Source organism: Brachyistius frenatus, unplaced genomic scaffold, assembly GCF_029030835.1.
Source record: "Brachyistius frenatus isolate BFR_SWC_R1_liver_20210118 unplaced genomic scaffold, ASM2903083v1 Contig_289, whole genome shotgun sequence".
NCBI lineage: Eukaryota > Metazoa > Chordata > Actinopteri > Embiotocidae > Brachyistius > Brachyistius frenatus.
This window is the reverse complement of record NW_027210888.1, coordinates 1-24,986: the sequence shown is the minus strand read 5'-3', so window position 1 is coordinate 24,986 and position 24,986 is coordinate 1. Positions and strand designations below refer to the sequence as shown.

General features: G+C 46.7%; 2 protein-coding genes across 2 annotated transcripts; both read right to left on the bottom strand.

Annotated features, from left to right (window-relative positions):
• Positions 1-721: 721 nt before the first annotated feature.
• LOC138635077 (regulator of G-protein signaling 22) lies at positions 722-17,858 on the bottom strand. Its single transcript, XM_069722390.1, has 23 exons — positions 17,772-17,858; positions 17,645-17,673; positions 17,508-17,570; positions 17,246-17,428; positions 17,066-17,151; positions 16,058-16,200; positions 15,288-15,849; positions 14,960-15,121; positions 14,573-14,735; positions 14,115-14,237; positions 13,733-13,882; positions 12,401-12,595; positions 11,920-12,012; positions 11,396-11,562; positions 11,142-11,304; positions 7,812-7,976; positions 4,833-4,901; positions 4,195-4,353; positions 3,894-4,073; positions 3,648-3,824; positions 3,419-3,571; positions 3,122-3,215; positions 722-1,845 (listed from the first exon to the last, which is right to left on the bottom strand). Exons 1-23 carry the CDS (start codon positions 17,791-17,793, stop codon positions 1,730-1,732), a joined length of 3,417 nt encoding a protein of 1,138 aa, XP_069578491.1. The 5' UTR covers positions 17,794-17,858; the 3' UTR covers positions 722-1,729.
• A 658-nt stretch (positions 17,859-18,516) lies between these two features.
• Positions 18,517-23,096, bottom strand: fbxo43 (F-box protein 43). Its single transcript, XM_069722387.1, has 5 exons — positions 22,327-23,096; positions 21,452-22,225; positions 19,334-19,436; positions 18,895-19,095; positions 18,517-18,765 (listed from the first exon to the last, which is right to left on the bottom strand). Exons 1-5 carry the CDS (start codon positions 23,094-23,096, stop codon positions 18,517-18,519), a joined length of 2,097 nt encoding a protein of 698 aa, XP_069578488.1.
• Positions 23,097-24,986: the final 1,890 nt, after the last annotated feature.

Here is a 24,986-nt window from a genome sequence, read left to right as displayed (position 1 = left end):
TTGTAGAGACTAGCCTGACTTGTAGAGACTAGCCTGACCTTGCAGAGACTAGCCTGACTTGTACAGACTAGCCTGACCTTGTAGAGACTAGCCTGATTTGTAGAGACTAGCCTGACCTTGCAGAGACTAGCCTGACTTGTAGAGACTAGCCTGACTTGTAGAGACTAGCCTGACCTTGTAGAGACTAGCCTGACTTGTAGAGACTAGCCTGATTTGTAGAGACTAGCCTGACCTTGCAGAGACTAGCCTGACTTGTAGAGACTAGCCTGACTTGTAGAGACTAGCCTGACTTGTAGAGACTAGCCTGACCTTGCAGAGACTAGCCTGACTTGTACAGACTAGCCTGACCTTGTAGAGACTAGCCTGATTTGTAGAGACTAGCCTGACCTTGCAGAGACTAGCCTGACTTGTAGAGACTAGCCTGACTTGTAGAGACTAGCCTGACCTTGTAGAGACTAGCCTGACTTGTAGAGACTAGCCTGACTTGTAGAGACTAGCCTGACCTTGTAGAGACTAGCCTGACTTGTAGAGACTAGCCTGACTTGTAGAGACTAGCCTGACCTTGTAGAGACTAGCCTGACTTGTAGAGACTAGCCTGACTTGTAGAGACTAGCCTGACCTTGTAGAGACTAGCCTGACTTGTAGAGACTAGCCTGACTTGTAGAGACTAGCCTGACCTTGTAGAGACTAGCCTGACTTGTAGAGACTAGCCTGACTTGTAGAGACTAGCCTCCCTCTGAGTCCGGTGACGTGCTGGTGGACGGACTCTCTCACATGACATCAACCCGCCGGAGTACGGCGCTCCGCGGGCAGCAACATGTCCAGACAACGCTGTGACACAAGCGTCGAATGTGGAGCCCAGCGACAGACGTGGGAACCAAAACTCGCCAATGTTAAATTCACAAACTTACACAACTTGAGGTCTCAACATGCTGCTTTATTGTTATTGTTGTTATTATGTCACTGTCACGTGACAGCTCAGTGTCGCAGCACCTTCAGCCTCAACAGTTGTGGCTCATCCGTAACAGCTCCAGATAGAAATGTGCAGGAGCCCCTCACATCTGTCCAGCAAGCTCCGGGTGTTTACGCTCTGCATACAAGGAGTCTCATGCCAACGTGAAGTGCAATATTATATACATGTTAAAGACTAGAGCTACCAGCTGTTAACCAAAATGTTTTATAGATGATGTAACATACTTGTTGAACAGGAACACTGTTCTTTTCTAACCTCGTGTTGATGCCAAGTCCTCATCATGCCCACATGTTGTTGCCTTTTATATTGTTGTACCACTGAGCTCTGTTCAGTCTGATGCCTTTCATGTACAAATCCATAATATATTAATAGAATATTAATTATTTTAAAAACTAGTTGAAATGATCTGACGTGTTTTTGGATCTTTTGTTCTCATGCAAGTCAAACGAGTCCTGCTCTGAAACACGACACTACTTCTGGTGAGCTTCAGCTCGATGGATCGTACGTAGGTGTTTATCACTCAGGACATCGTCTCCTCCGTCATGTGGACGCAGACACAAACGTCCGCTTCAGCATCCACAGATCAGTTTTCACTTCTCATTGAGCTCCTGTAACGCTGTCCGTCAGAGTTGTGATGCATGAAGTCAGCTCTTACACTTTGGTTTCACTTCATGTTGCAGGCTCTTACACACCTACAGCCAAACATGAACATGTCCGGTAGTGCCTCCCTGCGTCTCCATCGTGCTACTGAACGGTTTACTTCCTGTTATACGTGTCCCGCTGTGTGCCGTCCGTCCTGGAGGAGCGGTGGGAGGCCTGCCGGTAGCTCTGCTTACGGCTCGCTGACTGGACGCTGCAGTCTGAGGACGAGTCTGGACGTGAAGAACAGAGACTGTCTGCTTATACCATCCCTGAACATATATAAGGGTTATTTATGGCTACAAGACAGCACATATATGTATGTTTCAAACACCTCCCAGCACACCTGTGTGGACTGCTGTGTATCTCCACACTGGTCACGTGGCTTCTGTCTGTTGAGCAGAAATCAGTGATGATCTCCATCTGTGCTCCGAACACTATTTCTTTTCTATACTTCCCATTAAAACACAATTTGCACTATGCTTCATTTCCATGTATCCTCATTCATTATGGTCTGGAACTCACTCCTACACACTACATTGATAATTAATGGACGGACTGGAGTGTCTGTTTTGCCTGAGACAGTTCTGACTTGAAGGGATGTGTGTGTGTGTGTGTGGGGGGGGGGGGGGGGGGGCAGTCTGACAGGACTTTGGCTCCGGCTGCCAGTTTATATCAGAGTCTCGGAAAACATAGCTGGGATTTTACCGTGGGAAAGGAAGAGTGTCCTTTCATTGTTATTGTTCTAGAGTCAGACTAGTAGCAGAGAGTCTTCAGAGGCACTGGGGGTGTGACCTCCACTGAGACCTGGGAGGGAGGGAGGGGGGAGGGAGGAGGGAGGGAGGGAAGAAAGGAAGGAAGGAGAGAACGAGGGAGGGAGGAGGGAAGGAAGGAGGGAGGGAGGGAAGAAAGGAGGGAGGGAAGGAAGAAGAGAGGGAGGGAAGGAACGAGAAAGAGGTAGGGAGGGAAGGAAGGAAGGAAGGAGGTAAGAAAGGAAGGAAGGAGAGAACGAGGGAGGGAGGAGGGAAGGAGGAAGAGAGGGAGGGAAGGAACGAGAAAGAGGTAGGGAGGGAAGGAAGGAAGGAAGGAAGGAAGGAAGGAAGGAGAGAATGAGGGAGGGAAGGAAGGAAGGAGGGAATGAAGGAGGGAGGGAGGGAAGGAAGGAAGGAGTGTAAGTGTGTGTGTGTGTGCGTGTGTGTGTGTGTGTGTATGTTTGTGTGCGTGTGTGTGTGTGTATGTTTGTGTGCGTGTGTGTGTGTGTATATGTTTGTGTGTGTGTGTGTGTGTGTGTGTGTGTGTGTGTGTGTGTGTGTGTGTGTGTATATGTTTGTGTGTCTGTGTGTGTGTGTGTATGTTTGTGTGTGTGTGTGTGTGTGTGTGTGTTTGTGTGTGTGTGTGTGTGTGTGTGTGTGTGTGTGTGTGTGTGTGCGTGTATGTTTGTGTGTCTGTGTGTGTGTGTGTGTGTGTGTGTGTGTGTGTGTGTGTGTGTGTGTGTGTGTGTGTGTGTACCTGAGGTAGTGGAGGTTTCCAGCTGACTCCGCCTCCTCAGCAGCACCTCCTCTCTCTTCAGAGCTGCCATGTACTTGGAGTAAGACCACGACAGCTGAAGGGAAAATGTCCAGAAATGGAGTGAAATGAATGTGATTGAATTAGAGGGGCGAGTTTCTCCTCTGTAGTTTGTGGTCGGACCGATGAGGTCTTTAACACACTTTATCTCTCCATATGTTGATGAGTCATCAAAGGGAATCATGTCATTGGTTTGGAACATCTTCCTGTTTCCTCATCAGGGACAAAAGAGCTCCTCACCGTCTGAGTGGAGGTCAACAGCGCTCTGCTCCGGGTCCTCCACTGCTGCTTTTCACTTCTTCTCTCTTGCTCTTTTTCGGTTTCATCATCATCATCATCATCATCATCGTCTGTCTCATCCTCCCAACTGAGCTCTCGTCTCTCCAGCGCTTCCTGTTCATAAGAGGTTGGATTTGATTAAAATTGTTCCTCAGTTTCCCATTGTAAGTCTGTTTCTTTGTTTCATCACCTGGGCTCTCCTCTCATGTTCCTGCTCCTCCTCCTCTCTCCTCCTCTGCCTCCGTACTCTGACTCTGTATTTGACTCGTTGCTCCTGCAGCAGAGGGAGGAGTTGCTCCTCTTTGGTGCTGCTGCTGAGCTCTTGAAACTCAGGCCAAAACCTCAGTAATTCACTGAACACGGACATCTACATGAACAGAAGAATATGAAGCACACATAGAAGAACTATAAAATCGTGTCGACACCCACCGAGTACCTGAGCCTCTCTGAAGATGTAGGGGCCCAGCTGGTGGCGTTGGTCCAGGATGTGCTTGGCCTGTTGAGGAAGGACGTCTATCTGCAGCGCGGGCGGCACGGAGGAGTCGACGAAGCAGCTGATGATGGTGGAGATCTTTTGCTGGATGGTGGCCTCATCACTGTGGGAATGACAGAGGTCCTGCTCTCCAGGAGGAATGAGAGACAGCACGGTAACCAGCCTCAAAACAACAAAATAAAACCTTTTTCCAAGTGCGTGCACCATGTGACCCAGCAGCTCATCCACCCTTCCGTATCTTTACCTTGTAGCGCTGCACCTCCAGCCAGAAGCGCACATCGTTCTCCAGGAAGCCTCCCTTCAGGTACACGAAGTGCTGGAACTGCTGGCAGGTGACGGGGTTGAGCAGGACTCGTCTGAACAGCAGGATCTCTGTAGAGGAACTCATCCACGAGTCCTTCGCCTGCAGGGACACCGCTCTCAGGTTAAATATATTATAACAAACAGTAAAAGATACAGTGAGGATCTACATGCTGCTTGGAGCTCACAGAAAACTGAGATAATGATACTACTTCACTGAGACGACGATTTATGTGCCAATGATGACATAATGATCGTAAAGATAGACAATCATGTATGAAAGCTCCTTCCTGTAATCACCCCGTTCATGTTTTATATCTGTGGAGCGGAGATGAGAGGACGGGAACAGAGCTGTATGGAAAACACTCCAACAACTATTAAAGGAAGGTTAGTAATGCTGATGCTTTAATCTTATTGATCCTGGATCCAATTCGGGGAAACTAACCTCAAGGCCAAAATGGTGCTTGACAAAGCCAGAGCTTGAAGCCAAGTCATGAACTAAATCGCACATGCTTTCAGGCCAGGAAATGCCTTCTTTCTCTCCATTGCAAACGTCCCTGCTCCCCGGGGGACTGTCCTTACCTTCCAGGCTGCTGTCCTCGTCCTGCGTCCACGGTAGACGTGCTGGGAGAGCCGGTCTGCTGCTGGCGGCTACCACGCACAGAAACACACATAAAGAGGTCAGAAGTCAGAACCGGAGTGAACCGGGACTCACGGAGACACTAAACACCTCTCCACCCTCTCCACCCTCTCCACCCTCCCCCTGCACTCTGCTGCTCTGTTCACTGCCAGGAACTCAAGCTCTCTCCTCTTTTTCACCTTTAACCTTCCCTCTGTCTTCATTTCCTCCCTTCTTGTCTCGGAGAGCTCCACCCCTCTCTGATGTCTCCCTCCGTCCTCCTCCGTCCTCCTCCTAACCTCTCCACCATCCCGTCCAGCCTTCCGCTCATCTCCTCCTCCGCAGTGTAACGTTAAACTACATCTACGTCTCATTACTTAATGAGAGGATCCTTGTGACCAAACACAGTAAACTTGATAACATAATGAGGCAGAGCAGCACAATCTGCGGTTTGTGTTTCCACCTGATGAGGCAACCTGAGAGAGACAGGCAGCGACAGCGTTTAGTGGTTTCTGAAAGAATGCTGCTCATCAAGGCCTCCAAACACAGCTAGCTTAAACAAGTTCAATATCTTCCACATTTTGGATGATATGTAATTATATAAGAGTCCAATCTAACAATTAATATCTGCATTTCAATTCCAACCAACACCATGTGACCTGTCGTGCTCAGTAAGCAGGTGTGTGTCAGGTGAAGGAAGGCTGAGGCCTCGCTGCCGTCATCAGTCTGCTGTGATCATTGGAGGTGTGAAAACAACAGAAACCTGAAACAGCTGATGAGAAGAAGAGTGCAGCAGTAAAGTATGTTGTATTTACCAGATATACACCCATGTTTCAGAGTTTGAATTCACCTCAGAGTCACGCTGGCAGCTCTGAGGCTGTAACCAGATGATGTAGCTTGAAGCTAAACGCAGTCAATCAGTGATGAGGGAGGATCAATCAATCAGTGATGAGGGAGAATCAATCAATCAATCAGTGATGAGGGAGGATCAATCAATCAGTGATGAGGGCGGATCAATCAATCAATCAGTGATGAGGGAGGATCAATCAATCAGTGATGAGGGAGGATCAATCAATCAGTGATCACTGAGGATCAATCAATCAGTGATGAGGACGGATCAATCAATCAATCAGTGATGAGGGAGGATCAATCAATCAGTGATCACTGAGGATCAATCAATCAGTGATGAGGACGGATCAATCAATCAGTGATGAGGGCGGATCAATCAATCAGTGATGAGGACGGATCAATCAATCAGTGATGAGGGAGGATCAATCAATCAGTGATGAGGGAGGATCAATCAATCAGTGATCACTGAGGATCAATCAATCAGTGATGAGGGAGGATCAATCAATCAGTGATGAGGGAGGATCAATCAATCAGTGATGAGGGCGGATCAATCAATCAGTGATGAGGGAGGATCAATCAATCAGTGATGAGGACGGATCAATCAATCAGTGATGAGGGAGGATCAATCAATCAGTGATGAGGGAGAATCAATCAATCAGTGATGAGGGAGGATCAATCAATCAGTGATGAGGGAGGATCAATCAATCAGTGATGAGGACGGATCAATCAATCAGTGATGAGGGAGGATCAATCAATCAGTGATGAGGGAGGATCAATCAATCAGTGATCACTGAGGATCAATCAATCAGTGATGAGGGAGGATCAATCAATCAGTGATCACTGAGGATCAATCAATCAGTGATGAGGGAGGATCAATCAATCAGTGATCACTGAGGATCAATCAATCAGTGATGAGGGAGGATCAATCAATCAGTGATGAGGACGGATCAATCAATCAGTGATGAGGGAGGATCAATCAATCAGTGATGAGGGAGGATCAATCAATCAGTGATCACTGAGGATCAATCAATCAGTGATGAGGGAGGATCAATCAATCAGTGATGAGGGAGGATCAATCAATCAGTGATCACTGAGGATCAATCAATCAGTGATGAGGACGGATCAATCAATCAGTGATGAGGGAGGATCAATCAATCAGTGAACACTGAGGATCAATCAATCAGTGATGAGGGAGGATCAATCAATCAGTGATGAGGGAGGATCAATCAATCAGTGATGAGGACGGATCAATCAATCAGTGATGAGGGAGGATCAATCAATCAGTGATGAGGGAGGATCAATCAATCAGTGATCACTGAGGGTCAATCAATCAGTGATGAGGGAGGATCAATCAATCAGTGATGAGGGAGGATCAATCAATCAGTGATCACTGAGGGTCAATCAATCAGTGATGAGGGAGGATCAATCAATCAGTGATGAGGGAGGATCAATCAATCAGTGATGAGGGAGGATCAATCAATCAGTGATCACTGAGGGTCAATCAATCAGTGATGAGGGAGGATCAATCAATCAGTGATGAGGGAGGATCAATCAATCAGTGATCACTAAGGATCAATCAATCAGTGATGAGGGAGGATCAACCAATCAGTGATGAGGGAGGATCAATCAATCAGTGATGAGGGAGGATCAATCAATCAGTGATGAGGGAGGATCAATCAATCAGTGATCACTGAGGATCAATCAATCAGTGATGAGGGAGGATCAACCAATCAGTGATGAGGGAGGATCAATCAATCAGTGATGAGGGAGGATCAATCAATCAGTGATGAGGGAGGATCAACCAATCAGTGATGAGGGAGGATCAACCAATCAGTGATGAGGGAGGATCAATCAATCAGTGATGAGGGAGGATCAATCAATCAGTGATGAGGGAGGATCAACCAATCAGTGATGAGGGAGGATCAATCAATCAGTGATGAGGGAGGATCAATCAATCAGTGATGAGGGAGACTTCCTGTCTATACAGGGAACTCAAGAAGCAATTAAAATAATTTAAAGTTGTCTAATTTAGATTTGATGTATTTATTCTGTATTTATTTATTCGTTGATCTGGTGTATCGATAAGATCTCACCTCTGGTTGGTGTTTGTGTCGCTCGGTGAACTCGGCTGTGGACAGAAACTCAGGCAGCCATGTTTTCTCAATGTGACGCCGGGTGATGTCCTCCATCTCCACGGCAACGGCGTTAGAGAGACACTCTGATTTCAGACGCTCCAGTCCACCTGCCAAATGCAGTATCTACACACACACACATACATACACACACACACACACACACACACACACACACACACACACACACACACACACACACACACACACACACACACACACACACACAGAGACACACACACAGAGACACACAGACAGAGACACACACACAGAGACACACACACACACACACACACACACACACACACACACACACAGACACACACACAGACACACACACACACACACACACACACACACACACACACACACACACACACACACACACACACACACACACACACACACACACACACACACACACACACACAGGCTTCAGAATGAGAACCAGTTGGACTGCAGCAGGACTCAGCAGATGAAAAGAAGCCAATCTGTGCTGGAAGACGGAGTGACTGAAGGAGTGAAGGACCAGAGCAGTAAAGCTGTCAGACTCTCTACATCACTCACGCAGACCAGAACCAACGCAGCCAGGCCGAGTCCTCCACACTTAGAAGCACTGGAACTGGCATTGTAATTCAAAGGCTCAGTTATAATCATTATTTTGATGGTATTTATGAGATGAGGATGACAAATGACCCAAGATCTCACACCACAGTTGAATTCATGTCAATAAGTACAGTGAGTGAACTAAGAATCCAACCACAGCTCCGACCACAGCTCCGACCACAGCTCCGACCAGAGCTCCGACCAGAGCTCCGACCACAGCTCCGACCAGAGCTCCGACCACAGCTCCGACCAGAGCTCCGACCAGAGCTCCGACCACAGCTCCGACCACAGCTCCGACCACAGCTCCGACCACAGCTCCGACCACAGCTCCGACCAGAGCTCCGACCACAGCTCCGACCAGAGCTCCGACCACAGCTCCGACCAGAGCTCCGACCACAGCTCCGACCAGAGCTCCGACCACAGCTCCGACCAGAGCTCCGACCAGAGCTCCGACCACAGCTCCGACCACAGCTCCGACCACACAGCTCCGACCAGAGCTCCGACCACAGCTCCGACCAGAGCTCCGACCACAGCTCCGACCACAGCTCCGACCAGAGCTCCGACCACAGCTCCGACCACAGCTCCGACCAGAGCTCCGACCAGAGCTCCGACCACAGCTCCGACCACAGCTCCGACCAGAGCTCCGACCAGAGCTCCGACCAGAGCTCCGACCAGAGCTCCGACCACAGCTCCGACCACAGCTCCGACCACAGCTCCGACCACAGCTCCGACCACAGCTCCGACCACAGCTCCGACCAGAGCTCCGACCACAGCTCCGACCACAGCTCCGACCACAGCTCCGACCACAGCTCCGACCACAGCTCCGACCACAGCTCCGACCACCAGCTCCGACCACAGCTCCGACCACAGCTCCGACCACAGCTCCGACCAGAGCTCCGACCACAGCTCCGACCACAGCTCCGACCAGAGCTCCGACCACAGCTCCGACCAGAGCTCCGACCAGAGCTCCGACCACAGCTCCGACCACAGCTCCGACCAGAGCTCCGACCAGAGCTCCGACCAGAGCTCCGACCACAGCTCCGACCAGAGCTCCGACCACAGCTCCGACCACAGCTCCGACCACAGCTCCGACCACAGCTCCGACCACAGCTCCGACCACAGCTCCGACCACAGCTCCGACCAGAGCTCCGACCAGAGCTCCGACCAGAGCTCCGACCACAGCTCCGACCAGAGCTCCGACCACAGCTCCGACCACAGCTCCGACCAGAGCTCCGACCACAGCTCCGACCAGAGCTCCGACCACAGCTCCGACCACAGCTCCGACCACAGCTCCGACCAGAGCTCCGACCACAGCTCCGACCAGAGCTCCGACCACAGCTCCGACCACAGCTCCGACCACAGCTCCGACCAGAGCTCCGACCACAGCTCCGACCAGAGCTCCGACCACAGCTCCGACCAGAGCTCCGACCAGAGCTCCGACCACAGCTCCGACCAGAGCTCCGACCACAGCTCCGACCACAGCTCCGACCACAGCTCCGACCAGAGCTCCGACCAGAGCTCCGACCAGAGCTCCGACCACAGCTCCGACCAGAGCTCCGACCAGAGCTCCGACCACAGCTCCGACCACAGCTCCGACCACAGCTCCGACCAGAGCTCCGACCACAGCTCCGACCAGAGCTCCGACCACTCCGACCACAGCTCCGACCAGAGCTCCGACCAGAGCTCCGACCACAGCTCCGACCAGAGCTCCGACCACAGCTCCGACCACAGCTCCGACCAGAGCTCCGACCAGAGCTCCGACCACAGCTCCGACCAGAGCTCCGACCACAGCTCCGACCACAGCTCCGACCAGAGCTCCGACCACAGCTCCGACCACAGCTCCGACCACAGCTCCGACCACAGCTCCGACCAGAGCTCCGACCACAGCTCCGACCAGAGCTCCGACCAGAGCTCCGACCAGAGCTCCGACCACAGCTCCGACCAGAGCTCCGACCACAGCTCCGAACCATGACTTGACTTGTCACAGAAAAAACTGTAAAGCAATTTAGTTCATTTTAAAAAACATTACTTACAGAATTAGTTTTTGAATGCCAGTTAGCAAACTAGCAGAAAAGTCCAAACAGTTCCCTAAAACTAATTTATAAATGGTTGGAATAGCTAAAAGTAAAGAATAAAATGGCCAATAGAAAGTTAGTAATAATAGTCATGTTTAAACAGTTGGGATTATTGGATTATCGGATTAGTTAGTTACAATAAAAAAATAAATGCATGAAACAGATGGTTTCAATACTTATCAATGTGAATGAATGGATGCAGCGTAGATAGTTATTGAGTAAGAAGTGAAGTTGACTGTGTTCAATGTATCTGAGAAAAGACAAGTCAAAGACAAAGGACTGAAAGTCTGCTGAAAGTCCTGAGGAAAGGCTGAACGCTTCAATCATATGAACACATTAATAATTCATATAATGACAACACACACACACACACACACACACACACACACACACACACACACCCTGCTGTCAGAGCTGTCTGCAGGATGACTGAGAGCTGCTGCAGCCTCTGCTTATCAAATCTGGATGTTGAGCCTCAGCTGGATCTCAAATCCCGTCTCTGAATTGCCATGTCATGGACAGCTGTTGTCTCCCACCGGCTTGTGTCATGCTTTCCCAGGAAGTTGACAATAATTCAATATCAGTTTCCGTCTATATGACTGAGACATACATCATTCTGCTGTTCTGTTGTGGCGGGGCTGTCCGGGCCGAAGAAGTACTTCCTGTTGAGGTATTTGGCGGCGATGTGAGCCGACCTCTCCCGTCTGACAGCCTCGTCCTTCTGAGGAGTCCTCCTGTACTGCTCCAGATCCAGCCAGCAGGACAGATGGACACTGGACAGAAACATACGTGTTCAGAACAACCGTGTTGATTTCACATAGCGTCCATAGCATTGTAAGCAGAGCGGTGTGTTGCCGCGGCTACCTGGCCTCCCGCCTCTGTAGGAAACACATGAAGTGGCCGATCTCATGACGGTGACGGAGCAAGGATCCTAAACGGTAACCGTGGTAATTTGGAGGCACAGTGGACCAGGAGTCGGATGCATGGGGCCCCTTTGAGAAGGGAGGTGTAGCGGAGGAAGGAAACAGCACCTGTCAGAGATGCAGCAGGAAGCGGAGGAAAGGCAAACAGAAGAGGAGGAGGCAGCAAAGACAGAAATCAGGATGGTGACAAAACTTCAGGGGTTTTCCACATCACATCAGTGTAAAGCACAGAGCCACATGGATCATTTCTTCTCTATGACACCACTGTAAATGGGACGTTAGTGCCAAGTCCAACACTCCTGAAACAGTAGATAATCAGAATTGTTACTAAGCAATACATAAATAGTGGTAAGAGGTCATTTTCACATGATTGTTTACATAGCTGTTTCATGCTGTCAGTGTTTACTAGCCATCAACCGAGCACCAGAGCTTTAGAAACGTTGGAGCTGCTGGATGCTGGCTGACCTGTGGCAGTTGCTGCTCTGACTCCTCGTACAGACTCTGCAGTTCCCTGAACTCCTCGCTGTTGATGGAGCGCACCTCCTGCTGCACACACACCTGGAGACACACACGCACACACATGCACACGCACACTGAGAACTGATTCATCTTTTAAGTCAATGGTCAGAAGTACCAAACAACTTACAGGTTGTCAAATGTTAACCTTTCATTTTATTAAAACCTAATATTAATCAGGATTTTGTGATGAGCAACTTACTTTTCTGATGTTTGATAGACCAAAAAAGTAATGAATAATGAAAATAATCAGAAGTTGTAACCATTTCCCCAACCCACAACCACACAATCAGTTTGATCTCATAATCTTGAAATATGTATAAATACACCAAGATAAACATTAGAAGATATTTCTTGATTTCCGTCCACTTGAAGGACAAACTCTGAATCAGGTCTGAGACGTATTAAAGGAAACCATTTCAGCCGTTACCTGCTGGAAGGACTCGTGGTCCCTGTTGACCAACAGCGTCCACGCCTCCAGCAGGAGGCTCAGTGTGTGCTCCTTCACTCCATCAAACAGCTCCTCAACGGCAGGCATCAGTTTGTCATACACCTCCCTCCTCATCTCCTCATTTACACCGATGCTCCTCCCGCCACAACTGAAGAGATATGTGGAGTAAAGGAGCTGGAGGAGGGAGGAGAGGAGAGGAGAGGAGAGGAGAGGAGAGGAGAGGAGAGGAGAGGAGAGGAGAGGAGAGGAGAGGAGAGGAGAGGAGAGGAGAGGAGAGGAGAGGAGAGGAGAGGAGTCATAAAAATGTCTTCACTTCAGAAACATTTCTCCTCACAACCGCCATCACTTTCATCATCACCACTTTCATCCACAATATTCACTATCTCTCATCACACCACATAAACGTCACTTATTTAACCCTGTTGGCCGCAGCTCAACGGAAAGATCGTCTAAATGTCGTTCCTCTGGTGAACTAAAGGTTAACTGAAGGAAAATAGGTTTCACCGTGAAGTATTCTGGACCGGCCCGCTCTGCGGTGCCGCCCGGTCCAGCTGTAGTCAGGCAGGGTGGTTCTGGGTGATTGGACTGGCGCAAAGCTGGGGGGGTCTGAGTCACTTGTTTTTATGGGAGTTTAACTCTCTCCACTTGTGTGGGGGGGTGAAGAGGAGAATGGGAGGGGAACAGAAAATGTTCTATACAATCACTGTCATCACTGTTTGATGACTTTATATTTGATTACTGGGTGTTCTTCATACATTTTAAGGCGTTTGTTCTCTGCAACTTTAATTTATTGTGATTGGTGAGTTGTCCTGGCAACCTTTCAAAGTAGGCCTCTTTATCTCTCTGGGTATTGTTTTCCTCTTCATCTTCATCTTCATTTATGTTTTAAATTAGCTGTAACTTATTTGTTCCACAGAAAAACTGAGCCACGCAAATGTACCTATTTTATACCACTTTAAATTAGTTTCATGTTGCACAGCTGGCTTTGGCAGAAAAGCCAAAAGAAGATAAAAGTATTAGAAGAGGAAATACAGACAAAATCAATAAGATACCAGAAACTCATCTGCTGAACTCGCCTGAATCAAAGGTTTAATCAATTTAAAGATTTAAATCTCAGCAACTCAGTCTCAGTTTGAAACAGCAAAAACAAACTATTGCCATCGAACATACTGAATCATGTTTTTAACAAAAACATTATGCATTTAATTTATTTGTAAAAATAGTGTTTTCAGATTTTGTTGCTTTGCTGCTTATTTCAGTGACTTTCCTCGACAGAGTTGGAGCTAATGTTACCGGAGGTCATCTCTGTACCTCCGGTGTGAGAGGTGGTGGAGTGCAGCTGTCTGTGTTGGTGCTGACCTGCGCCTCCCTCTGCACTCTGTATGGATCCGGTCCGTCCTGGTGGAACAGCTCGTGATACTGCTGCAGGTCGGCCCAGAAGTAAACTGCGTTCACCCACAGCTGACAGAAAAAACAAAGTCGCTCACATCACATAAAACTGCTTTAGCTGTGTTATTTCTCCACTGCAGTAAAAATCATACTTAAACACATATAATGATATTTGATATTTGAATGTATTGTAATCCACTAATTTGGATTTATAACAGTTATAGTTTAATGTGATGAACTGTGCAGAATAAATGTGAAATTTATTGCACAATTTAACACATCAACCACCAGCAGCTGTTTGTACCTGGTTTCCAGATTGTTCACAGAAGTGTGTGAAGTATAAGCCGGCACGGAGGTCCACACAGAGAGCCTGTAACATCCTCTCCGTTCTCCTGCTGTACAGCGACTGACCTCTGCTCGACAACAGCTGATGAAGTACCAACAACACAGATGATAAAGCTTTTAATACAAACATTTATTTATCAGAACCTTAAAACTGGGCTGCAACAAATGATTTCATAATTGCATAATACAGAGATAATTTTTCCGAGGTGGTCTACTTAGTCACAAGAGGAAATAAATCATGTCCGTCATGAAGCCCCAGTGCCCAAGGAAACACACCGACCACAAAGTAAGACAGATATATGTATTAAATCCCACTTTTTTTTCCTGCAAGTTTCTGTATTTTTGCTTCACCTTTTCCTTCATTTCCCTCCTAAAAACTTCTATGCACCCACATGTATCATATCCCAGTGCTCATACCTGTGTATGGACAGTATAGGAGGGCGAGCAGGTGTCAGGGCGCAAGAGAGGCAGAGTGATGGAGCCGTGGCCGGGCTGCATGCCTGCTGAGCTGCAACACCTCTCTGGAGGGGAGTCGCTCCGGTCTGCCTGAACACGCCGGGATGTCCAAAACCGAGGAGCCCTGTAGGGACAAGAGAGGAAGCATTAACAACATTTATTCAAAGAAGATTTAGGAATAGGCAAAATTACAAGACATCATATATCCAGCATATGTAGTGTACAAACACAAGCTTAAGAAAATAGAAAGGATTATAGGAGTTAGTAATATGTAGGAAGACCGTGTACACACAAACACAGCCTCTATCACTGGCATTAAGACAAAGAACAAAGGACAGTGAATCTCACCAGTAGTAGAGCAGAGACTCAGTGATGTAGGGCTGAACTGAGCGCAGTTTCTGATCTGTCCAGCAGGGGGAGGTAGTCAGTCCCAGTGTGGAGAGCAGCTCCAGGTTCAGACGTCTGTGACTGCTGCTCCACAGGTACGAGCTCCTCATCAGCGCCAAACACCTGGTACCAATCCCACATCACATATGATAGGTGTGTGTTCATTACATCTAATAAATAAGCTTTGTACTGGTGAATTTTGGATGAAGTCATGACTATGAAACACGAGGAACTTTTTTTATTATTATCCTCTAAAATGACAGAAAACAGGAGGTGTTGTAATGTTTACCTGCTCTTTCGCTGCGTTGCTTTCAGTCTTTCTATATCCATCCAGAAATTAAGAAGCTTCTCTCCCTGCGTTCCTCGCAAAAACTCCTTGAACTCATCCAGGCCCGACCTGATGCCATGGCAACAGGTACCATGGCAACAAATATTAAGGCCATTTTTGTGGTGTGTGCCTCTGCTCCCTTCATCCCTGTTCTTCTCATCACAGTCTGTCTTTCCTTCCCATTCACTCTCTCTCTTGGCATCTTGAACTTTCTCTTTCTTCCCCTCCGATCCTTCTCCGTCCTCCGCTGAACTCCAAACTTTACATTCACAGGATGTGTCTGCACTCTTGCGATCTGTCCCGTCTCCCGACTGGCTGAAACACCCAGAAGAGTCTGACTGGCTCCGACCATCCATCACGTTCACGGCGTCTCTGAGCACCTGTTGAACCACTCCGGCGGCCAGGTAGTCCAGCTGCTGCTCAACTGGAGGAGACACACGGCGGCTGGACGCGGCGTCTCGTTGCTCTTGTGAGCTCTGGAGATCCACAGCTTCCTCACATTGAAGGTGGGAGGAGGAGAAACCTGATGAGGTCAGAGAGGATAAGGTACATGGGTTCTCTCGCTCAGAACAGCTGGAGTAACATCTGCATGAGTCTCTGCTTTGTGTGATGTTCACTCTGGCCAGAGGGTGGACACGTAATGGAGGTCATGTTTGACAGAAAGAGACCAAATAAAATCAGACGGAAGTTGACTGGACACATAAATGTACAGGTTGACAATTCACGGGCACCTTGTTGTGCTGAAGAGTTCTCCTGAGAACGGGAACATGTCCGGACCTCCAGTCCTGGGCCTGACGGGGTGCTTTGACACAAACTGCTTTTCCTCCTGTGGACACAGAAATGTGGGCCCCACTGAAGCAAGAGCTCGGCAAGTCTGAAAAAGGTCAGAGGAAGCGGATGCAGAACACACGAGCACCTTTTTCAATAAATGGAATTAAAAAACGGTTATTTCTGCATCATGGCTTCAATGTGGAGGCTGCAGAGTCAGTCATGTGATCTGTGGGTCAGTCAGTCATGTGATCTGTGTGGGGATGAGGCCCTCAGGCTCAGCAGGTCCACCAGGAATTAGACTGAACACAGGAGGAAGTAATACAAGTACAACTCTTAAAAGCTAAACAATAAACACAAGATACTACTGCACTTATGACATTATAATGTCCATCTCTCCGATATCCCACAAAGTATGCTAACCGCTTGTACAAAACGTAGTAAAGCGGTGTTAAAAGGGAGGAAAAAAAGAGCTGAGAAATTCTTGATTTTATTATTCTTATTGCAGTTTTATTGACTTACCTTTTCCTTTCATGTGCTCTGGCAAAGTGGCTCGAAGTACTGTTTGGTTTGAACTTGACATTAAAATGGCGGACTGCAAAAGTGATGAGTCACGTCTCCAACCCAATATACATATATATTTATATATGTTTGTATATTAATATTTATATTCTAATATTTAAAATATTTATGTTTGCATACCAAAATCATATTTATTTATATTGATATATGAATATTTATAATAAGTTTTTAGGGTGTATACTCGATGATAGAGTCGACCTGGTTGATTAATGTTACAAAATGAAGTCCATTGAGCAGGTTGGTTGTAGGAGAGTGAAAGTGATGACAGTGAAGCCAGAATAAGCAGAAAGGAAAGCAAGGTCTTCTGAAACATGTATTTAACCTCCATTACAGCTGGTTAAAATACGTTTTGAGTGTGGAGTCGTTGAAAGAAAAACAGATCATCGTACCTGTATTCATAGTAGCAATCACTTTGAAGGAAGAAGGGCAGTCTTTCTCTTTTGACCCACTGACTTCCTTGTTCTCTGTCCAGGCACTGCAGAGGTCAGGGAGACGGTCCTCACATCAACCCTCTGAAGATACAGATTTCAACTCATCTCCAAAAAACAAACCAATGATTTCCAACTCACACAGACAGCGTAGTGATTGTCCAGTGGGGGGGCTCTGGCCAGCTGAGGGGGGTCACCGGTCAGGAGCTGTGACCTGCTGGTGCAAAGGACCGATCTGATTCTTCTGGAGACGAACTCAGCGGCATCACTCACCACCTCAAACAGCCCCGTCTGCTGGTTGTACAGCAAATCCTCTGGGAAAGACTGAGACAAGATTTGAGGGTATAAGAAGGGTACGAGCGTTTTGTCAATATGCTGCAGCTGCATGTCAGGACTACATTACCGGCAGACTTAAGAAATCATTGAAGAAGTGAGCCAACACATCATCAGAGGCCAGTGAGCTCTCCTGTGGACATGAACATGAAATCATCGAACCAGGAAGAGGCAATGTATAAAACGTCTGACACAACTTGTACTCACAAAATTGCCAGCAGTAAGTTGGGGAAACTCTGGACACGGAAAGAAAAACTTAAGTTACTAAACAACCATCAGTTCCAAAAATCCCAGAAAAAGTAAATGAGAAGTTTTACAAAGTGTTCGATCTTACCTGTAGAAATCACTCCACACATTGTTCTGGTGTGTGTACGCTACTTTCCAACTGACTGCCCTGAAAGTCAAGCCAGGCAGTCTCATTACAGACACTCCAGGTTGCCATGGAAGTGGACTCTTTTTCAAAACACAGGGGGCAGTAAAAGTTTAACTAGAGGACCAGAGAGAAACCAGTTCAGTTCGGTATTTCTGCTTTGAAGCCCCAAAATGACTTTATTCTAAGTTATTCACAGGTTTTATATCACTGTTGGTATCCAAAATCTCTTGCATATAATAGTGTTGTTGCAGTTGACACATAATGCCACTGGATGGCGACAAACACAAAACAATTAATTTCTGAAAATTACAAATCATCACAAATGAGACATGTTTAAAAAGAGGTTAAAAAAAATTCTCCAAATTTATTTTAAAACAAATCTGAAAACACGTTGGTAAAATTTGAAAATCTCAGATTCCAAAAAAACACTGTACAGTCGATGTGAATGGAAAAGTGCATCAACAGCAAAATTACATCATAGTGTTTACTGGGGAGACGTCCTTCACGAGCATAATTAAAAATATACATCTAAGAATTGTGTTGAAAAAAAAAAAGGGGTGAAAAATAATTACATAGACACACTAAAGAGTACAGATGATGCTCATGTACTGGTTTCCTTGCTGCTCGGCTTCATCTTCACCATTTGGCAGACAAATTAAAAACTAAAGTGACTTTGGCATTGCAACCAGGACGAGTGCACTTCGGCTCAGAGTCTCCGGACGTTCCTCTTGCTTTGAGCGCTTCCTGGAAGAAGTATGTCTTTCTTGCGACGGCCTGCAGACTGACTGCCGCACTCTCTCGAGCCGTGAAAAGCACACAGGCACGACGTGCAAAACTTGAAGCTGCAGTCAGCTCTGCTGCAGACACCCTCCCCTTTCACCGAATGGCACCTTGCAGGATGCTGACACCGAGGACACGGCCTGAGGCACTCATCGTTGAACAGGGTTTTGGCAACCTGAGAGGGAAAAAGAATTAAAAAGTTATTTTTAATGACTTCCAGTAAATGTTTGATGCGACCTTCCCTCTTCTGTTTTCACCTTCAACTAAACATAAATGTGAACATTTATTTTTATGTATAACTTACTTCTAGAAATTTGTCCCGTTTGCTGCTGCTGCTGCCTGAATGTGAGCAGCTGTCCTGTAAACGGCTTGAAGAACTGCTCCCTGACTGGGGGGTGCAGTAGCTGGAGGACCTGGACTGGGTCTGAACCGTTTTCAAGGCCGACCTCTTCAGCAGAGAGACTCTGGTCTCTGCGTCGGAGACGTGGACCACAGCACCACCGAGCTGAGACAACAGAAGAAAGTTCAAGGTCATCATGATCTGATGCATGACAGAGATACTGTCCTTCAAATGCAGCTGGTTGACTCCAGACAGAAAACTGCTGCTGGAATAACAGTCTCCATGAACTGGGACTTTTTTTTGACGATGATAGCGACGATGTTTTTTCCTTCAACGGACACCACAGTGCTGTTCTTAAGAACCACACTGTTATCAGTCACATGCACCCATATGGCCTGTTTACCTCAAGAGCAGCCTCCACTTCACTCAGGTGGTTTCTTCTCCTTAAGCTAGCTCGCGTATCTTGCTGGATGATGTGATTCCAGCTTTTGCACACCTGCCCACACCTGCCACAACAAACAAATGCATGCATGACGTTAATATTTTCAGCCCTCATTGGCCTCGACTCTTCATCCAGCCTGATTAATGATCAGGGATTATCTACCTTCTTTTAATGGAAGAGCAAAACAGGTTTTTTTACAAATAGAATTTTTTTGCACTTCAATACTAGAAAATTGCATTGGTTGTACATCATGTACACATACAGTGGGTACGGAAAGTATTCAGACCCCTTTAAATTTTTCACTCTTTGTTTCATTGCAGCCATTTGCTAAAATCAAAAAAGTTCATTTTATTTCTCATTAATGTACACTCAGCACCCCATCTTGACAGAAAAAAACAGAAATGTAGAAATTTGTGCAAATTTATTAAAAAAGAAAAACTGAAATATCACATGGTCATAAGTATTCAGACCCTTTGCTCAGTATTGAGTAGAAGCACCCTTTTGAGCTCGTACAGCCATGAGTCTTCTTGGGAATGATGCAACAAGCTTTTCACACCTGGATTTGGGGATCCTCTGCCATTCTTCCTTGCAGATCCTCTCCAGTTCCGTCAGGTTGGATGGTGAACGTTGGTGGACAGCCATTTTCAGGTCTCTCCAGAGATGCTCCATTGGGTTTAGGTCAGGGCTCTGGCTGGGCCAGTCAAGAATGGTCACAGAGTTGTTCCGAAGCCACTCCTTTGTTATTTTAGCTGTGTGCTTTGGGTCATTGTCTTGTTGGAAGGTGAACCTTTGGCCCAGTCTGAGGTCCAGAGCACTCTGGAAGAGGTTTTCTTCCAGGATATCTCTGTACTTGGCCGCATTCATCTTTCCTTCAATTGCAACCGGTCGTCCTGTCCCTGCAGCTGAAAAACACCCCCATAGCATGATGCTGCCACCGCCATGTTTCACTGTTGGGATTGTATTGGGCAGGTGATGAGCAGTGCCTGGTTTTCTCCACACATACCGCTTAGAATTAACGCCAAAAAGTTCAATCTTGGTCTCATCAGACCAGAGAATCTTATTTCTCATAGTCTGGGAGTCCTTCATGTGTTTTTTGGCAAACTCTATGCGGGCTTTCATATGTCTTGCACTGAGGAGAGGCTTCCGTCGGGCCACTCTGCCATAAAGCCCCGACTGGTGGAGGGCTGCAGTGATAGTTGACTTTGTGGAACTTTCTCCCATCTCCCTACTGCATCTCTGGAGCTCAGCCACAGTGATCTTTGGGTTCTTCTTTACCTCTCTCACCAAGGCTCTTCTCCCACGATTGCTCAGTTTGGCTGGACGGCCAGGTCTAGGAAGAGTTCTGGTCGTCCCAAACTTCTTCCATTTAAGGATTATGGAGGCCACTGTGCTCTTAGGAACCTTGAGTGCTGCAGAAATTATGTTGTAACCTTGGCCAGATCTGTGCCTTGCCACAATTCTGTCTCTGAGCTCCTTGGACAGTTCCTTCGACCTCATGATTCTCATTTGCTCTGACATGCACTGTGAGCTGTAAGGTCTTATATAGACAGGTGTGTGCCTTTCCTAATCAAGTCCAATCAGTTTAATTAAACACAGCTGGACTCCAATGAAGGAGTAGAACCATCTCAAGGAGGATCAGAAGAAATGGACAGCATGTGAGTTAAATATGAGTGTCACAGCAAAGGGTCTGAATACTTATGACCATGTGATATTTCAGTTTTTCTTTTTTAATGAATTTGCACAAATTTCTACATTTCTGTTTTTTTCTGTCAAGATGGGGTGCTGAGTGTACATTAATGAGAAATAAAATGAACTTTTTTGATTTTAGCAAATGGCTGCAATGAAACAAAGAGTGGAAAATGTAAAGGGGTCTGAATACTTTCCGTACCCACTGTACTTCAATAGTTTACTGTCAAAGTTGTGGACACAGTTCAGAACATTAAGATTTTTTATTTGCAGTCATTATCACTTTAACGAATGACAAAATGGGAATGAGTAATTTAACCTGTGATAATTAAGGAGAGTGCGAGAGGAGATATGAAAGTAAACAGGATTTACCTGTTGGCATGAATTCCTCACCTGTACACACTCTCAGAGTTCAGCCTGCTGAGTATGACAGCCAGGATGTGCCTGAGGTTCCTCTTCTTCAGCTCTGTGAGGATGTCCACCTTCCCCACACCCATCTTCCTGCCGATCAGCCCTGCCAGCGGCATGGTGGTCCTGAACGTCACCGGGGTCTCGGCCAATGCTGCTGTGGACTTGAGCTGCTCCTTCAGACTTGGACTCTGGCCAGCAAACATCTGGACTTTGTGCTGGCACATCGCATGAACCAGCTGCAACGCTGGAGTCAGAGAGAGATCGACTGGGGTCGTCCTGAGAGGAGTGAGATCCGTCCAACCAGCAGTGATGTTTTCTGGCTGGGTTGTGGTGGTTCTTAGCGGGGTGGTATAGTCTTGTTTTGCAGATGCCAAACCATCAGAGATGGTGCTAATACCACATTTAAGAGACAGGATGCTGGAAGGGGTGTCAGCATCAGCAAACACCTCCTCTTTAGACAGGCTGGGGAACTGAGAAGAAGGAGGATGAGGATGATGATGATGATGATGATGATGCTGCTGATGCTTTCTGTCCGCTGGATCTTCCTCAGACTGAGATCCACCTTCTTTAAGTGTAGAAAGTCTGTGTTGACGCTGCACACGGGAGCGCCGCCTTGTCTCGGCCAGATTTGGGGTTTCCCCGTTTCCTCGGGAGGCAGACAGCAGCAGCTCCTGGAAGGAGCCGTCATGGTCCACGGAGGAGTCCTGGGACTTATCAAGGCTCAAGGAACTGAAACCACTGTCCTCACACAGAGACCTGGTCCAGGTTAGAAAGGGGTTAATAAAGATGTGTTTTCTGAGTCGTTGCTTCTCATTATGAATTTACAACAAAATAAAGAAATGTCAATGAACACATACCTGATGTATTTGGGTGAATGTGTGGATGACGGCGTGGACAAGATGCTCGAGCTGTCAAACAGGTTATTGGTTTCACCAATACTGACTGGTGATTGACAGCTTTCCTTAAATGAGACAGGCAGGAAGTCTCTAAAGCCATTAAGTTCATCAGAGGCAGAAACACTCCCCCTGAAATCTCCTTCTGTGAGTGAAACCTCTCTCTCAAAACTGGAACACAGGCTCGAGTTGAGTTTCCCGTCTTCCAGAGTGGACGTCCTCACCTGCGCGAAGAGGAAACGACGCTTCCTGCCACACGGAGGCAGATCCTGGTCCAGTTTTAAAGCAGCCGGTCCCAAAGTCTTAATGTCCAGAGAGTCGAACGACGCACTGAGCCAGTGATCGGACCCAACAGAGTTCTCCATCCTTCTGGTGCATGGCGACCTTGTGTTTTCATTTTTGACACCGTTTGCAGGTTTGCACATTAAAAGTCTGTGTCGCAACGAGGCATCTCTTTTGTATACTTTAGGAGTTTCACACCAGCTAACAGCTGATGGATGCAGTACCCTGCCGGAGTCTTTACCCACAAATCGGACTGGTTCTCCGGTCCCGTCTTTCGGCGTGACAGAAAGCCGGAGGTTCTCTTTAGGCGTTTCATTGAATTCTACAGGAGACAACGATGGACAGGAATCAGCTCCGGTGAGGCTCTGGAACAAACCCGAGTATCCACTGTCAGAGCAGCGCTGGCCTTTGCAGCCCTCCTGGTAGACCTTTGGCTGAGGAGTGCACTGCATGTTCCTCTTCCTGTGTGCACTGGCTGCACCAAACAGAATTCAACAAGGAGGATGTCAAGTGACCTGGAAACACAAAACCAAAGGTTACTCCTCAAAAAACTGACAACAAACAGAGTGTGAAGAACAGAGAACTGCATTAATTGGGCTGGGAGATAAGAAGTTAACAGGGAGAAGTTACACAGAAGACAAACGGAGCTCCGCTGAATTAAAAGATGTCTGTTCTTCAGGTTTCGTTGTTTCGACTCACTTCGCGGTAAAAGAGGATAAAAGATGTCTTCAACAGCTCGTTCAGTCCTGATCCAGGAGGCTCCAGGAGGCTCCAGGAGGCTCGAGGAGGCTCCAGGAGGCTCCAGGAGGCTCCAGGAGGCTCCAGGAGGCTCCAGGAGGCTCCAGGAGGCTCCAGGAGGCTCCAGGAGGCTCCAGGAGGCTCCAGGAGGCTGTTTGTTTGACACCAACTGTCAGAGGAAGTCAGCTGGTTCAACTCCAAACATTCTCAGCTGGTTCATCAGCGTTGCTATGAGAGCGCGTGCTGCGGATGTAAATCCCACCGTCGCGTGCTCTCCGTGATGCCGCGACAGACAGCTGGAGCCGCCAAACGAGCTCCGGCGGCCCCGGGGACGATGTCTGACATCGAACATCTGATGTGTGTGTGCTTTTAACATGACATGGCCACGTTACCGTAGCCTCCTAAAACCACTAACAGGTACCAGGTATATCAGCTGAGCACACAACCATCACATTCAGTGTTAAATCATTGAAACAGCGAGAAGACCTACTTCGGGTGAAACGAGGGTGCTGCTCCGTCGGCCGGGTTGTTTCCTCGGGCTCGGCTCCAGGCCTCAGCTTGCATCCCTCCCTGTTGTTTCTGTTGGCAACATGTTCACCTACAAATAAACTCTCCGGCCACGTTTTCAAATTTGGAGCCCTCCGTCGACGAGGTCACGTGCTTCCGCTCGAGCAGAACTCGCCTTCCGTGTGTGTGGTTACCATGGAAACAGAAACCTCGCGTTCAGATGAGCGTCTCGTCGACCAGGAACAGGTGAAGTACTTTCTCCTTAAAGTTAACTTTCGTAGCATTCCGGTACATATAAAACAAAATGAATGATCTCTGGAGGAACCTGCTGCTTTCTGAGCTTTAACGTCAGTTCCCAACACCGGGAACTAAATAAGGAGCTACCGCTATCTGAAGTATTAGTGACGCTGGATCAGCTAATTATAGCAAGACAGGAAACCTTCATAGAGATAATAGATAGATAATAGATCATATATAGATAGATAATAGATCATATATAGATAGATAATAGATAGATAATATATAAATAATACATCATAGATATAATAGATAGATATATAGATAGATAATAGATAATAATAGATAGATAATAGACATATATAGATAGATAATAGATAATAGATAGATAGATAATAGATAATAGATAGATAATAGATAGATAATAGATCATATATAGATAGATAATAGATCATATATAGATAGATAATAGATCATAGATAGATAATAGATAGATAATAGTTCATAGATAGATAGATAATAGATCATATATAGATAGATAGATAGATAATAGATCATATATATAGATAGATAATAGATCATATATAATAGATAATAGATAATATATAGATAATAGATAGATAATAGATATAATAGATAGATAATATATCATATATAGATAGATAATAGATCATATATAGATAATAGATAATAAATAATTAATAGATAGATAATAGATAGATAATAGATAGATAGATGATAGATAGATAATAGATAGATAGATAGATAGATAGATAGATAGATAGATAGATAGATAGATAGATAGATAGATAGATAGATAGATAATACATCATACATAATAGATAATAGATAGATAATAG

Coding starts and splice junctions, on each gene's coding strand:
- LOC138635077 (XM_069722390.1), bottom strand. CDS start 17,793: ATGTGTGGAGTGATTTCTACAG. Junction 3,572..3,647: donor AACATGAGAGGAGAGCCCAG/GTGATGAAACAA, acceptor TCTTATGAACAG/GAAGCGCTGGAGAGACGAGA. Junction 1,846..3,121: donor GGAAACCTCCACTACCTCAG/GTACACACACAC, acceptor CTTCACGTCCAG/ACTCGTCCTCAGACTGCAGC.
- fbxo43 (XM_069722387.1), bottom strand. CDS start 23,096: ATGCAGTGCACTCCTCAGCCAAAGGTCTACCAGGAGGGCTGCAAAGGC. Junction 22,226..22,326: donor CATTCACCCAAATACATCAG/GTATGTGTTCAT, acceptor AACCTGGACCAG/GTCTCTGTGTGAGGACAGTG. Junction 19,096..19,333: donor AAGTGGAGGCTGCTCTTGAG/GTAAACAGGCCA, acceptor CTGTTGTCTCAG/CTCGGTGGTGCTGTGGTCCA.